At 44.3% G+C, this 16,189-nt stretch overlaps 1 protein-coding gene across 1 annotated transcript in view; it reads right to left on the minus strand.

Moving 5' to 3' along the window:
* LOC121025941 (EF-hand domain-containing family member C2-like) overlaps nucleotides 1-16,189 on the minus strand; it is a 94,925-nt gene that overhangs the window by 6,574 nt on the left and 72,162 nt on the right. The window contains exon 3 of the mRNA XM_040468745.1: nucleotides 7,413-7,563. Within this exon, the coding sequence (XP_040324679.1) occupies nucleotides 7,413-7,563 (151 nt within the window). The remainder of the gene's footprint in view (nucleotides 1-7,412; nucleotides 7,564-16,189) is intronic.

The raw sequence follows: 16,189 nt of genomic DNA on the forward strand, positions 1-16,189 counted from the left end.
CCCCCCCCCCACTTGCCTAAGAGACTCATTGCTTGTTGGCCCCCCCCCCCCCCCCCCCCCCCCCCGTCTACACAATCAGAAATTCTTGGAGAGGGCCAGGAGATTCTGATGAGTGCTCTCAGCTGAGAACAGCTGGCATAGACCTCACCAGAAAATTATGGTACCTTTCTAATCATTAGCCTTTCTTTACCATAGGTTAGTTTGGACTCAGGAGTGGCCAACAAACAATGATTCTCTTAGACAATTGGAAGTCAAACTACTGGGATTAACCTCTTGACATTCTTGGCTTGGTGTAACATTGTTTTAACCACATTCCAACAGAACAGCAACAAACCCTATACATATGGCACGTCTAACCAAGAAGAGAGTGATGTCCTGGCAAGAAATAAAAGCAAGCCTTGAGGTGTGACAGTGACGTGACTTATACCACAGGTCGACCTCTCTGCCAGCATGGATTCGTGAACGTTACAAATACGTTGTTCTGATTAGAAGCTGTGTGTAACTGAATGCCTAGTTTGGCATCGTGCCTCTCTTGTTTCTGGCTTATTCCAAACTCCCCCCTCCCGAAAAAAAAAAAAATCACATGACAGGAGAGGCAACTGAAGGGGGAGGCCAATTCATCCAGGTGTGCTCATTGTTTTTTATTTTATTTACTTATTTTGAGAGAGAGACAGCATGAGTGGAGGAGGGGCAGCGAGAGAAGGAGAGGGAGAGAATCCCAAGCAGGCTCTGAGCTGTCAGCACAGAGCCCGACGTGGGGCTGGAACCTATGAAACTGAGATCATGACCTGAGCTGGAATCAGGAGTTGGACGCTTAACCGACCGAACCACCCAGGTGCCCCTACGTGTGCTCATTTCAGTGGTCGGCTCCACAAAAGAAGGAAAGCGTTTGACCTCCCGTTTCATTTGGAAAATGTAGATGCCCTATGGAAGTCACAGGAATACCATCAGTGGGCGTCACCTAAATAGGACCCCTAGCCCCTTTCCGGGGCCCACAGGTACATGAAAAGCAGTCCCCCAAACTAGTCAAGATACAATTGAAAGAAACGCCACCTACCCCGTCCCACTGAGATCTGAGCCGCTGACTCACAAAGCTTGTTTGCTCTTTTTCCCCGTTTAACTTTGGAAAGCCCAAAGAAGATGTTTACGTGATTTTTTTCCCCAGGGAGCCTCTGTCCAAATGGACCTTCCTGAACTGGAATCATCGTATTAAATGTTTCCAGACAGACTGGTTTCTTGCCAAACAGAGCTTGATGATGGAGTGGCTGGTTCGTGTTTGCTTTCCACAGTGCTTGCTAGAGCCCGCCAGGAATGGATGTTGACAAACTCAGTCTTGTTACGGATCGCGATGACCACGTATTCCGTGTGTAACCCCCTGAGCTGTGTCTTTCCTCGGAGAAAACGTCCTGATCAGGAAGAGCCAATCAGAAATTCCGAAATTTTCAAGAGACTTTACAAGTCGCCTTTTACTCAGAGTTGTTCCCCACCCCCCCCAGCCCCGCCCCGGGTCTTTATGAATAACACTGCCCCCGACTTCCCTAATAATGTTCAAATACATCATTATGACTAACATCGGTTTGCCTCTGCAATCTTGTGCGCTATAGCTTGTGCGCTTCGATTTGAAATCAAGAGGCTGAGAGAATCGAGAAGTCTTAATAAAAGCCTTTCCAAGACCCTCATAGAGGTTACCTTTCATTTTTCTTCTTGGATAGTTTAATAAAACCAAAGACTCACTAGACGGGGCAGTGAGCTACAGGAATAATAATAAAACAATGCACAGGGGCACCTGGGTGGCTCAGTCGGTTGGGCGTCTGACTTCGGCTCGGGTATGAACTCACGGTTCGTGGGTTTGAGCCCCATGTCGGGCTCTGCTGGTGGTGCGGAGCCTGCCGGGGATTCTCTCTCTCCCCCCCAACCCCCCCCCCCCCAAAAAAAGGCACGGCCCTGTAAAAAAAAATAAAAACAATGCACTGATGAAGGTGCAGGATATCCTGTGATCCCCAGTCTATCATGTGTATAAATTTGATGTCACGTGGGGAAGGTAATCAAAAACAGGCAAAAAGCTTAGTTAGGGAATGTTGGAGTAAAGCATTCAAGTGACTATAAATATAATAAGTGTTTATAAATATAAACATTAGTATAAAAATATAAGAAAATATTTTTTGACTAAGGCAATACCATCGCTTACAAACACACAGGTAAAACAGATGTTCATAGAATTGAAAAGTTGTGAATTTGCAGCAAAGGAAACAACCAACAAAACTAAAAGGCAACCAACGGAATGGGAAAAGATATTTGCAAATGACATATCGGACAAAGGGCTAGTATCCAAAATCCATAAAGAGCTCACCGAACTCCACACCCGAAAAACAAATAACCCAGTGAAGAAATGGGCAGAAAACATGAATAGACACTTCTCTAAAGACATCCGGATGGCCAACAGGCACATGAAAAGATGCTCAACGTTGCTCCTCATCAGGGAAATACAAATCAAAACCACACTCAGATATCACCTCACGCCAGTCAGAGTGGCCAAAATGAACAAATCAGGAGACTATAGATGCTGGAGAGGATGTGGAGAAACAGGAACCCTCTTGCACTGTTGGTGGGAATGCAAACTGGTGCAGCCACTCTGGAAAACAGTGTGGAGGTTCCTCACAAAATTAAAAATAGATCTACCCTATGACCCAGCCGTAGCACTGCTAGGAATTTACCCAAGGGATACAGGAGTACTGATGCATAGGGGCACTTGTACCCCAATGTTTATAGCAGCACTCTCAACAATAGCCAAATTATGGAAAGAGCCTAAATGTCCATCAACTGACGAATGGATAAAGAAATTGTGGTTTATATACACAATGGAGTACTACGTGGCAATGAGAAAGAACGAAATATGGCCCTTTGTACCAACGTGGATGGAACTGGAGAGTGTGATGCTAAGTGAAATAAGCCATACAGAGAAAGACAGATACCATATGGTTTCACTCTTATGTGGATCCTGAGAAACTTAACAGAAACCCATGGGGGAGGGGAAGGAAAAAAAAGAGGTTAGAGTAGAAGAGAGCCAAAGCATAAGAGACTCTTAAAAACTGAGAACAAACTGAGGGTTGATGGGGGGTGGGAGGGTGGGGTGGGGGAGTGATGGGTATTGAAGAGGGCATCTTTTGGGATGAGCACTGGGTGTTGTATGGAAACCAATTTGACAATAAATTTCATATATTGAAAAAAAAAAGTTGTGAATTTGCTTTCTGTTCTGAACTAATTCTTCCAACATTTTCTAATACATTATTGTCAATCTTTAAAAACTGCCTTGTATAGGTTAAAAACGACCCTGAAGAGTCTAAAGACTTCTTGTCCCTTCATAAAGTGTCGTATTTCCAACCATAAAAGTCTGTAGGAGCGCCTGTGTGGCTCAAGTCGGTTAAGCATCCGACTCCTGATTTCAGCTCAGGCCATCGTCTCACAGGTTCATGGGATCGAGCCCCACTCTGGGCTCTGCACTGAAAGCTCGAACCCTGCTTGGGATTCTCTCTCTCTCTCTCTCTCTCTGCCCCTTTCCTGCTCCCACTCTCTCTCCCCCTAAATAAATAAAGAAGCAAACATTAAAAGAAGTTTTCTTTGGAAGTCATAGAATCTATTTTTAAAACCTCAAGGCATTTCCATATTTCCTAAAAGGCTTGCCGTTAAGGCACAAATTCTCGAAACCAAAAGACCCCGGGGTGGATAGTTTGTCAGAGCGCAAAGAATAACGAGGACCACTCACATCCTCTCCTCACATTAATCCTTTCTCCCCCCCACTAGTAAAACAAAGTGCAGACACTAAATCCAGTCTTCTTCCCTTTTCCACCACCTCAACAGTGCCTCTCTTCCAACATGGGAGAATAAGCCTGATTCTGTTCACTATCTGAGCACCCCCGATTCCCAGTCCACACCTCCAGTCTTGACTTTCTTCCTGAAAATACATCCCAACACGGCGGGCATCACCATACAGATGTCCCAACCACGTTCAAAGGCCTCACGGTCAGAACAAGGATACCCTACCTCTATCCCGAACGTTGTTCCCTGCTCCGTGCTTCTGGGTTTTACTACTGTATCACCATCTTTTCGACCAACCGCAGAGTGAGCTCTGAGGCGACCTGTTAAGATTCAGACGAAGCAAATTCCTTGTTTCTTTTTCTTTGAGAGCTGACAATGACCTACTTTAGATGGTCGTTGGGGGATTAAATGAGATAGTGGTAAAGGAGGTACTTTACCAAGGACTTGACAAAGCACCTGTCATTAGATAGTCCCCTCCCACACTTTCTATATTTAGTTGTTGGTCAATGCCTATCAACTCTGCCAATCAAAGGTCTCTCAGGTCTTTCCTGTGTTTTCTGTTTCCTACTGTCATTGTCCAGGTTTAGACACTGAGCACCTGCTAACCTGAACAACTGCAAAACTCTTGGGCTATAGTCATTCCCTTTCCTCTCCAACCTGCTTACCTGCTAGCTCCAGGAGAGCCAGCACAGTGCCCGGCACAGAGTAGGCATTCGACAAACACTTCTTGGCAATGCTGACTGGCCCCAAGTTCATCATCCGGACGCAATGGAGCTATGGGCCAAGAAAACCTCAATCTCATGAACACTGAAGGAAATCCTTTGCATACTGCCCCGTCACGACCTTATACTCAGAGACCCATGGTCCCCAAATTTCTCTGTTTCTCCCCATAGTACCCGTCATGGTATATCAACAGGGAGGCAACGGGCCCAGATAAGTAGTTGGTAAGGAACAAAGTTTCTTCGACATAGGCAGAAATTCGTAAGATGGGTTAAATAAGGGTAAGCAGGGCATGTTATGTGTCAAACACAGACAGGAGGAGTTGGAAGGACCCAGAGGGAATTCATTTTCTGTAGGTATTAAATATATTTGAGGCACCTGGGCTCTAAATATTCATGACACAACAGATATACAAGAGTCAGTAAACATTCAGGAGTACTCAATATTCACGAGGCCTCAATTTGGTCACTCATTCGTTGGTGACACCCATTCTGGCCCCAGGTGTCCTTTCGCCGAGAAACAAACAAACCCCGTGACTACAGCTGTGGCCAGGCCCTCTTCTCCCTGGGTCTCTCCGATAGAGCGTGTGCCGTGAGCCCAGGGTCCCTTCTGTCTGCGGTCCTCCTTACTTACTTGAACTTCAACTCTGGTCGTCAAGACTGACGCAGCAAAGACGGCGGGACCACGGCCTACCCCGGGATTCAGGCAGAGCGGTCCTCCCAGCCACCCGTACCTCGTCCTACGTGTGCGAACTGAACTCCTTTCTTTCCCCCTCGCGTCTCATTGTACATTTCGAATTGTTTCCACGCGTCACGTGATGCTGATGCATTTCAATCTGGTCCACGAGGCTTTTGCTCCGTGGCCTCTGGGAGAGCCCGCACGCACGCTTCTTGGAGGACGGCGCCGCCTCAAGGTAACACCCCCAACGTGACACTGTGGCTGCTACGTGAACAGATGGTTGTACCAAAGAATCATGGCTCCTGAGGGGTCAAAGTGGTCTTGGAAGGTCATCTACACCACCACCGCACGCACACACACACACACACACACACACGACCCCCTCCCATACCTCTACTAAGCTATCAGTGAAAAATAACCCCTGACCTGCCCCGTCTATACCAAGGACCAAATACGTGACACCCCTCTCTACCCCCACACCTGACCCTGACCCCCATGTTCTTCCAGAGACATCCCATACAATCTCTGGCAGCTCTCTGCCAGAAAATTATTCTTACTGTCCTGAATTCCGACCCCCCCCCCACCCAGGTCATATCCTTGAGGATACAGAAAATTAGGTTGTCCTTCCTCCCCATGGCAGCCCTTCAGATTCCTGAATTCACCAGGCACACCCGAATCTTCCCTTTACAGACAAATACCCCTTTTCACTATTCTGCCTTACACATGACAACTTTTCAGGCCTTTTACCACCGTGGTTGCTGCCCCCTGAAGGCAGCCAGATCTCAGCACTGTCCCAGGTGAAGGACTCCTAGCACAAGAAGAAATCAGTCACCTCCCTTGATCTCCACCCTACTCTTAATAATGCAGTTTAGGATTAACTCCTCTGGTGGCCACATCACAGAGTTAACTGGCCGAGATGGAGTATGGATAAAGAGGACTGGTACATGGGGGAGGGGAGGGGTGAAGGAACAACGACCCTCTGCGGAAGAGCCATCAGAGTATGTAGTTAACAGGGATGAGGAGGAAGAGAGAGTGGTTAAAGCAAATGGCTATGAATTCAAGAAAGAAGAGAGAGAGGTGCCTGGGGGGGGGGGGCGGGGGGGCGGGGTGCAGTCGGTTAAGCATCTGACTCTTGATTTCAGCTCAGGTCATGATCTCAGGGCTCAGGAGTTCAAGCTCCACATCGGGATCCACGCTGACCATGCCGAGACTACTCGGGACTCTCTCCACCTCTCTCTCTCTCTCTCTCTCTCTCTCTGCCCCTCCCCTGCTCACAGGTGCTTGCGGGCTCTCAAAGGATGAGATAAGCACTTAAAGGAAAGAGAAAGGAAGAAAGAAGAGAGAATACAAATCTGGAAGCGACAGTGGACGAGTCTCCTCTCTTCTCCTTGAAAGTGTTGTGAAGAAGTAATATGATCATAGTAAAGAGACTGAAGACACAGGAGGGTTTACTCATACTGGAGCAGCATGGGAAAGAAAACTAATATACCATACAAGAGCAAGACAAAGGGCCCATGCTGAGGTTGGGGGTGGGAGGGGGCGGAGTAGAAAGCCAGTAAGTCACCATCAATAACTGCAGGCCAATGGCATGTTCATATTCGCAGTCACCAACAAGTCAGACACCAAAGCAGTATATGGCGCCTTTTAAAAAGTCAGAGACGGGGGTGGGGCACCTGGGTGGCTCAGGCGGTCGAGCGTCCGACTTCGGCTCAGGTCACGATCTCGCGGTTCGTGGGTTCGGGCCCCACGTCGGGCTCTATGCTGACAGCTCGGAGCCTGGGGCCTGCTTCGGAGTCTGTCCCCCCTCCTCCCCGCCCCTCCCCCACTCATGCTCGGTCTCTCTCTGTCTCTCAAAAGTGAATAAGGGGCGCCTGGGTGGCGCAGTCGGCTGAGCGTCCGACTTCAGCCAGGTCACGATCTCGCGGTCCGGGAGTTCGAGCCCCGCGTCGGGCTCTGGGCTGATGGCTCAGAGCCTGGAGCCTGTTTCTGATTCTGTGTCTCCCTCTCTCTCTGCCCCTCCCCCGTTCATGCTCTGTCTCTCTCTGTCCCAAAAATAAATAAAAACGTTGAAAAAAAAATTAAAAAAAAAAAAGTGAATAAAGATTAAAAAAAATATATAAAAACCCAGAGAAGGGCAGTACATAAAGGTGGGAGTTACAAGTCAGAGAACCATAACTCTGCTTTCAAAAGGTACCTACCTTTAGGCAGTCCGCTATTTTTCAACTCTCGTTCATTCACTTGAATTGTGTCATCTTCGAGGTAGAAGAGGATTTTATAGCATCTTATTCTATACTTTTCTTGAGTTTTATCAGGAAATTCATCTTCTAAATAGGCATCAAAAGATAATACCTGTTGGGATCATAATTAGAAGCTAAGAAATGGCAAGAAAATTTTCATCAAAACTGAGAGTCAATACGGCTAGTGCTTATATACTTGCTGTTGATGTAAAGCGAACGTGGAGAGTTTCACCAAGACATTCCACACATCAGCTCTGCGAACAGATATGCAATCTAGGTTACCATATAGAAAGCCTGTATTTTCATCACTGTCTGGTTAGGATAAGGAAACGATACCCAAGCAACAAATCCATCATTCAGCTCTGCTATAAGCTGAAGTACTATCTGTCAGATTTCGCAGTGGGATTCTATATGTAAGTTACAGTAGTTCACCCCCCCCACCCCCGCCCCCCCCACCGGATCCATGGCTTCGCTTTCTGCAGTTTCAGTGGCCCGCGGTCAGTTGGGTCCAGAGGTAGATGATCCTCCTTCCGCCCCGTGCTCAGGTCGACGGGAGCCCACCACTGCATCACGATGCCTACATCGCCCACCTCACTTCATCTCATCATGCGCGTCTTACCATCTCTCATCATCGTAAGAAGGCCGAGTACAGCACGATGAGGTATTTTGAGAGCCCGCGTTCGTGTAACTTATTACACTATATTGTTAAAATTGTTCTATTATTACGTATTGTTGTTAATCTCTTACGGTGCTTAATTTACAAATTAAACTTTATCATAGGTATGTCACGTGTGTACACGGAAAAAAAAAAACCCACTACATATGGTTGAGTGCTAACTGTGGTTTCAGGCATCCACTGGGGGTCTTGGAACATGTACCCTACGGGCAAGGCTGGGGGGAATACTATGTAGACAAACTAATATTTTTTCTGAATATTCTTTCAATAGGAAGATGTGAAATTCTTACAGTGCACCGGAGATCCCACCTTAAACTTCTCCAGGAACTTCAAAGAGCCTAGCTCAATGCCAACCAGTCTCATCTTACACTGTGTATGTGTTGGTGCGGGGGTCCCCTCCCTAAGGAATGTGGTGAGAAAAGACCTCAAGATAAGGGAAGGCAACCTGGCTATGTGCGTACGTGACATTCCTCACGACTCTGTATGTCTGTACATGACATCCCTCATGACCCTGTAACGTGAGACCCTCCCCCCCCCCGCCCCCGCCAATCAGACTGTATGTCTATATGTTACCCATATATGGAGACAAAGAAGTAGAAAACGCATAAAATGCTACACCACGCGGCATTGAGGGCTCAGTCTTTCAGGTACAAACCCTCTGAGCCCATGCCGGCAAGATCAAAATTGCTTCCTGGAAAGAAAAGCCTCAGTGTCACGACTTTCTGTGCGAGCATCCTGCTACAACGTGTGGAGGGGAGTGCTGGAGAGGGACTCAGGTGGGAGAGGTGGATTCTATAGTACTTACTGTAAAAATCAGGGATCGTCAAAAATGCTCTTGAAAATTCCTTAACCATTCTGGAACACTGGGCCTCTCGGTAAGTATAACACAGCCCATTTTTCTTCCACGATGAAGCAGACAAATGACTGCCTCTTCAGCTGAAGGCCCATTGAAATACCTTCCTTATTAGGCTCAGGTGCCATGTTGTACGAACAATACGTATGTTTAACCCTTGGAATCACTCTCAACGTGGCAACCTGATCACACACGGAGGAAGACGTGGTCACTGAGGACAACCGAGGGGCCAGGAGATTCAGGCTACCATTTCAGGCTTGCCCTGGGACACGTGCTCCTTGAGAGCTCAATTTTAATATTCCCTCCGGTCTCAAGTTAATTGTGTATATGATGTGACAGTGTGGTAATCCAACATGGACAATATGATATGTACGACTGAGTCTGTTAGGTGCAATCTACCCTTCTAAAGGTGGTCAGTTACTCTAATTAGGAATATATGTTCCGGGAGAGTTTAGCAAATTTTTATCAGAAGCCCACACTTCAGAAGTGGCTGACAAAATGTCTCAGTAGCTTATCTTTGATCAACACAAGACACTTTGTTCATTACCGTAAAGGACGTTAGAGAGGAACTGTAGTGAGTTAAGTGATTCTATTCAAAATGAATGGATCCACTGTTTCCGATTCTGTGTCTCCCTCTCTCTCTGCCCCTCCCCCGTTCATGCTCTGTCTCTCTCTGTCCCAAAAATTAAAAAAAAAAAAAAAAAGTTCAAAATGAATGGATCCTTTGCAAGTATTGCCGAGGCACTGTCTTTACTGGAACAGGTTCTAGAAATCTAGTGTACCTGGAGATCTCCAACCTTTCAAAATGGTACCTTTGGCTCCATTCCAGAATGGTCCTATGTTCAACTGCTTTCCTGGAAAATTCACCTGGCCTGCCTCCAGTTAGAAGGTTAGCTAAACTCACTTCTAGAATACGGTCTTTTTGTGTTGAGTGAACATTTCTGGTAAGATGCTGTTGGATGGGTATAGGGTTTCCTTCTGGGGTGATGCAAATGTCTTGGAATTAGAAGTGATGGTTATGCAACACTGTAAATATACTAGATGGCACTAAATTTCACCCTTCAAATGGGCTAATGGTTAGGGCGTGTGGGTGGCTCAGTCAGCTAAGCACCCAACTTCAGCTCAGGTCATGATCTCGCGGTTCGTGGCTTCAAGCCCTGCATCAGGCTGTCTGCTGTCAACACAGAGCCTGCTTCAGATCCTCTGACCCCTCTCTCTGCCCCTCCCTTACCCCTGCACACACACACTCTCCCTCTCAAAAATAAACATTAAGAAATATAAAATAAATATTTTATAAATATTTATTTTATATATATAATTGGATACAATAATATATAATATATAATATATATTATACAATATATATTATATATATAAATATATATAAATTTTTATTTATTATTATATAACTTATTATTTATTATATGAATATAAAATATATAAAATTTATTTATTTTATAAATATATTTATATTTATATAAATATATATTTATATTTATATATATAATATATATATTTTTAAAATATGTTTATAAAATATATTTATTATATAAATATAAAATATATAAAATATAATATATAATTTTATATAAATATAAAAAATAAACATTTAGAAACATAATAAAAATAAGATGGTTAATGGTTAGTTTTATGTTATGTCAATTTTACTTCAAAACAAAGATGTTGGACATTGAGGGGCAATTAAGATGGGGGAGAGTGAGGGGGACGGGGATTTTCCATCTGTGCCCCTGAAACACAGCTGCATTGAGGTCAGACCAGTTGGAATACCCAGGAAACAGATCTGCAGAGGGGCAGAAGGCTCTCTACAGTTGGAGGGAGACAGACTGGCAGGATTGAGCTGTGAGTATGTGACTTGGGGGAGAGAAAACGGCGGAACTATCTATGGAGGGGAAAGAACCCTTTCTGTGGACAGACATAAGGTAGCGAAAGAGAGAGGGGTTGGGCACTGAGTTAGCACAAGAGGAAAACCTCTCCAGACCACAGACTGGGGAAGGAGAAGTACAGAGAGTGCCAGTTATGTTTTGCAAACAGCCTTTGGAGCTGAAACTCAGAGGCTTTGAAAGTGCAGGACTTTCTCTGGAGAGGAGCGGAGGTGCACACTTCTGGGGAGGAGGGAGCTGGCCCCAGAGTGCATAGTGTGGTGTAGACATCTCTGGGGCACTGGGAGAGAACATTCCCCTTCCTGGAGTACCCTGGGAAGAGGGTTCATTGCCTCCCCAAGGACAGAAGGCCCTGCAGATGCCAGCCAAAGGCCTTTCATCAGCAGGGCAGAGTGGTTCTAAACCAGAACGGGGTCCCATATCTCAGGGGTTCTGAAACCCAGCCGAGAGCCAAATGGAAGGCACAGGAGAACTGCGACACGGTGCCTGCTGGCTGCCCTCCCTATTTTGTGACGGCTACCTGAACACCATGGTGTGAGACACCCAGTCCGGGGAGAAGAGACTGGGGTGATGCCATTTTTCCCCGCAACACCAACATGGTGGGACTTCAGGAAGCAGCACAGCGCCCCCCAGTGGAGGTGGGACAGGCTTACGCCAAACCCAGCCCTTCCGGGCCTGGTAACTGCTTATTTACTGGAGTGACACTGGCTGACCCAACACAGCCACCACCCCCCAAGAACCAACAGACGACTCGTTCTTTTCCTTTCTTCCCTCTTTTTTTTCTTTCGAAACCAGGCTCATAGTTTCTGATTTGGTCTTTGTCAGTTCTCATTATATACATATATATCTTTTTTTATCCTACTCTGTCTCCATGTTTTCTCTTTCTTCTTTATTTCTCTTTCTCTTTCTCTTTCTCTGGAATTAGCCCTATAGGTATTTGATTCTCTTTTGTTTTCTTTCCTCCTCTTTCTTTTTTTCTCTTTTTATGGGATCAGGCTCCATACACACATACCTTTTTTTTTTTTTCTTTTTTTTCTATTCCAGGGTTACTTCAACAAACAAATCAAAGCACACCTAGTTAAAGGTCCAACCACCACCACTACGAGCAAGGAGGAGGTCTGCAGAGGACCGAACAGTGGCAAAGAGCAGCCAAAAACGCAACGACAGAGCGCACACAACATACATCAGAAACACTTCCTGGAGTCCCAGACCGCGGACTGTGCAGGACCTCTTTTTAATACAGTGGTACTCACAGGTGCAGGACACATAATGAGCCTTTACAACATGCGAAAGACGAAAACTTAGCCAAAACAACAAGACGGGAATTCTCCCCAAAAGAAAGGTCAAGAAGAAATCACAGCCAGAGAATTGTTGAAAACAGATACAAACAAGATACCTGAATAAGAATTTGGAATAACAGTCATAAGACTAATAGCTGGGCCTGAAAAAAGCAAAGAAGACACCAGAGAAACCCTTGCTGCAGAGGTCAAAGACCTAAGAACTAGTCACGATGAATTAAAAAACACTGTAACTTAGAGGCAAAATAAACTAGATACAGTGACAGTGAGGATGGAAGAAGCAGAAGAGGGAATAGGTGAAACAGAAGATAAAATCATGGAAAATAATGAAGCTGAAAAAAAAAAAAGGGAAAGGAAATTATTAGATCACAAGGGGAGAACTAGAGAACTAAGTGATTCCATGAAACAAAACACTATCTGTATCCCAGGAGTCCCAGAAGAAGAGCGAGAAAAAGGGGCAGGTTTATGTGAACAAATTACAGCTGAGAACTTCCCTAATCTGGGGAATGAAAACAGGCATCGAAGTCCAAAGGGCACAGATAACTCCTGTCAAAATCTGCAAAAACAGATCAGCATGATGACACATAGTGAAACTGGCAAAATACAAAGATAAAGAGAGAATTCTGAAAGGAGTTAGAGACAAAAGGTCCTTAACCTACAAGGGTGGACACATAAAGTTAGTAGCAGACCTGTCCCGTGGAACTTGGCAGGCTAGAAGGGAGTAGCAGGAAATATTCAATGTGCTGAATAGGAAAAATATGCACCCACGAATCCTTTATCCAGCAAGGCCGTCATTCAGAATAAAAGAGAAGGATTTTCCCAAACAAAAACTAAAGGAGTTAATAATGACCACTAAACCAGCCCCGTAAGAAATTCGAAGGGGTCTTTCTCAGTGGAAAGCAGCAAAGACTACAAAGGACCAGAGAACATCAACACCAACAAGAAATCTACAGAGAACACAATGGCACTAAATTCAAATCTTTCATAATCACTCTGAATGTAAATGGACTAAATGCCCCACTCAGAAGACATAGGTTATCAGAATGAATTAAAAAAAAAAAATAAGATCCATCTATATGTTGCTATAAGAGACTCATTTTAGATCTGGGGACACCTGCAGATTGAAAGTGAGGGGATAGAGAATCACCTATCATGATAATGGACAGCAAAAGAAAGCTGGAGTAGCCATACTTATATCAGACAAACGAGACTTTAACACAAAGACTGTAACAAGAAATGCAAAAGGGCATTATATCATAATTAAGGGGTCTATCCATCAAGAAGAACTACCAATTGTAAACATTTATGCCCTCAACTTAAAACACCCAAATAGATAAATCAATCACAAACATAAGCAAAGTTATTGATAATAATACCATAATTGTAGGAGACTGTAATACTCCACTTAGAGCAATGGACACATCATCTAAGCAGAAAATCAACATGGAAACAACGGCTCTGAATGACACATTGGACCAGATGGACTTAACAGATATATTCAGAACGTTTCATCCTAAAGCAGCAGAATGCACATTCTTCTTGAGTGCACATGGAACATTCTCCACAATAGACCCCATATTGTATCACAAAACAGCCCTCAACAGGTACAAAAAGACAGAGATCATACCATGCATATTTTCAGATCACAACACTATGAAACTTGAAGTCAACCACAAGAAGAAATTTGGAAAGCCCTCAAATACATGGAGGTTACAGAACATCCTACTAAAGAATGAACGGGTTAACGAGGAAATTAAAGAAGAAATTTTAAAAACACAAGGAAACAAATGAAAATGAAAACACGACAGTCCATACCCTTTGGGATGTAGCAAAGGCAGTCCTAAGAGGAAAATACATTGCAATTCAGGCCTATCTCAAGAAGCAAGAAAGGTCCCAAATACACAACACAAACTTGCACCTAAAGGAGCTAGAAAAGGAACCGCAAATAAAGCCCAAAGCCAGCAGAAGAAGGGAAATGATAAAGATTGGAACAGGAAAAAATGATACAGAATCCAAAAATACAGTAAAACAGATCAGTGAAGGAGCACTTGGGTGGCTCAGTCGATTAGGCATTTGACTTCGGCTCAGGTCATGATCTCACTGTTCGTAGGTATGAGCCCCGTGTCAGGCTCTGTGCTGACAGCTCCGAGCCTGGATCCTGCTTCAGATTCTGTGTCTCCCTCTCTCTCTGCCCCTCCCCAGCTCATGCTCTCGCTCTTTCTCAAAAATAAACAAACTTTGAAAAAAATTAAAAACAGCAGAACAGATCAATGAAACTAAGAGCTGGTGTTTTGAAAGAATAAACAAAATTGATAAGCCCCTAGCCAGATTTATCAAAAAGAAAAGAGAAAGGGCCCAAATAGACAAAATCCCGAACAAAAGAAGAGAGATCACAACCAATACCCCAGAAATACAAACAATTATAAGAGAATCCTATGAAAAATGATATGCTAACAAACTGGACAATCTGGAAGAAATGGACAAATCCCTAGACTGTCACACACTACCATCACTCAAATGGGAAGAAATAGAAAATTTGAACAGGCCCATAACCAGGAAAGAAATTGAATCAGTTATCAAAAATCTCCCCAAAAATAAGAGTCCTGGGCCAGATGGCTTCCCAGGGGAAATCTACCAGACAATTTAATGAAGAGTTAATAACTATTCTTCTCAAACTGTTCCAGAGAATAGAAATGGAAGGAAAGCTTCCAAACTCAATTCTATGAAGCCAGCATTACCTTGAGTCCAAAACCAGATAAAGACTCCAGTATAAAGAAAAATTCCAGGCCAATATCTCCGACGAACATGGATGCAAAAATTCTCAACAAGATACTAGCAAATTGAATTCAATAGTATATTAAAATAACAATTCATCGTGATCAAGTGGGATTCATTGCTGGGCTGCAGGGCTGGTTCAATATTCGCACATCAATCAACGTGATACATCACATTAACAGAAGAAAGGATAGAACCATATGATCCTGTCAATCGGTGCAAAAAAAGCATTTGACAAAATACAGCATCCTTTCTTAATAAAAACCCTCAAGACAGTCGGGATAGAAGGAACATATATTAACATCGTACAAGCCATGTATAAAAGGCCCACAGATACTATCATCCCCAATGGGGAAAAACTGAGGGCTTTCCCATGACGTCAGGAACATGACAGGGATGTCCACTCTCACCACTGTTCAACATAGTACGGCAAGTCCTAGCCTCAGCAATCAGACAACAAAAAGCTGTAATCATCAAGACAGTATGGTATTGGCACAAAAACAGATACATAGATCAACAGAATGGGAGAAGCTATTTGCAAATGACATATCAGATAAAGGGTTAGTATCCAAAGTCTATGAAGCACTTACCATACTCAACACCTAAAAAAACAAGAAATGCAGCGAAGAAATAAGACATGAACAGACGCTTTGCCAAAGAAGACGCATCCAGATGGCCAACCAACACATGAAAAGATGCTCATCACTCCTCATCAGGGAAATACAAATCAAAGGCACACTGAGATACCACCCCACACCTGTCAGAATGGCCAACACGAACAACTCAGGCAACGACAGATGTTGGCGAGGGCGCAGAGAACGTGGATCTCTTTTGCATTGTTGGTGGGAATGCAAGCTGGTGCAGCCGCTCTGGAAAACAGTGCGGAGGTTCCTCAAAAAAATTAAAAATAGAACTACCCTATGACCCAGCAATAGCACTACTAGGAATTTATCCAAAGGATACAAAAATGCTGATTCAAAGTGGTACACACACCCCAACGTTTATAGCAGTGCTGTCAACTATAGCCAAATTATGGAAAGAGCCTAAATGACCATCGACTGAAAAATAGGGAAAGAAGTGATGTGTGTGTATATACATATACGTATATGTATATATACGTACATATATATGTACGTATATATACACATACGTATATATGTATACGTATATATACATAGAGAGAGAGAGAGGGAGGAGAGAGAGAGAGAGAGAGGGAGAGAGGGAGGGAGGGAGAG

Source organism: Herpailurus yagouaroundi, unplaced genomic scaffold (assembly GCF_014898765.1).
Source record: "Herpailurus yagouaroundi ecotype Mexico unplaced genomic scaffold, PumYag 67793, whole genome shotgun sequence".
NCBI lineage: Eukaryota > Metazoa > Chordata > Mammalia > Carnivora > Felidae > Herpailurus > Herpailurus yagouaroundi.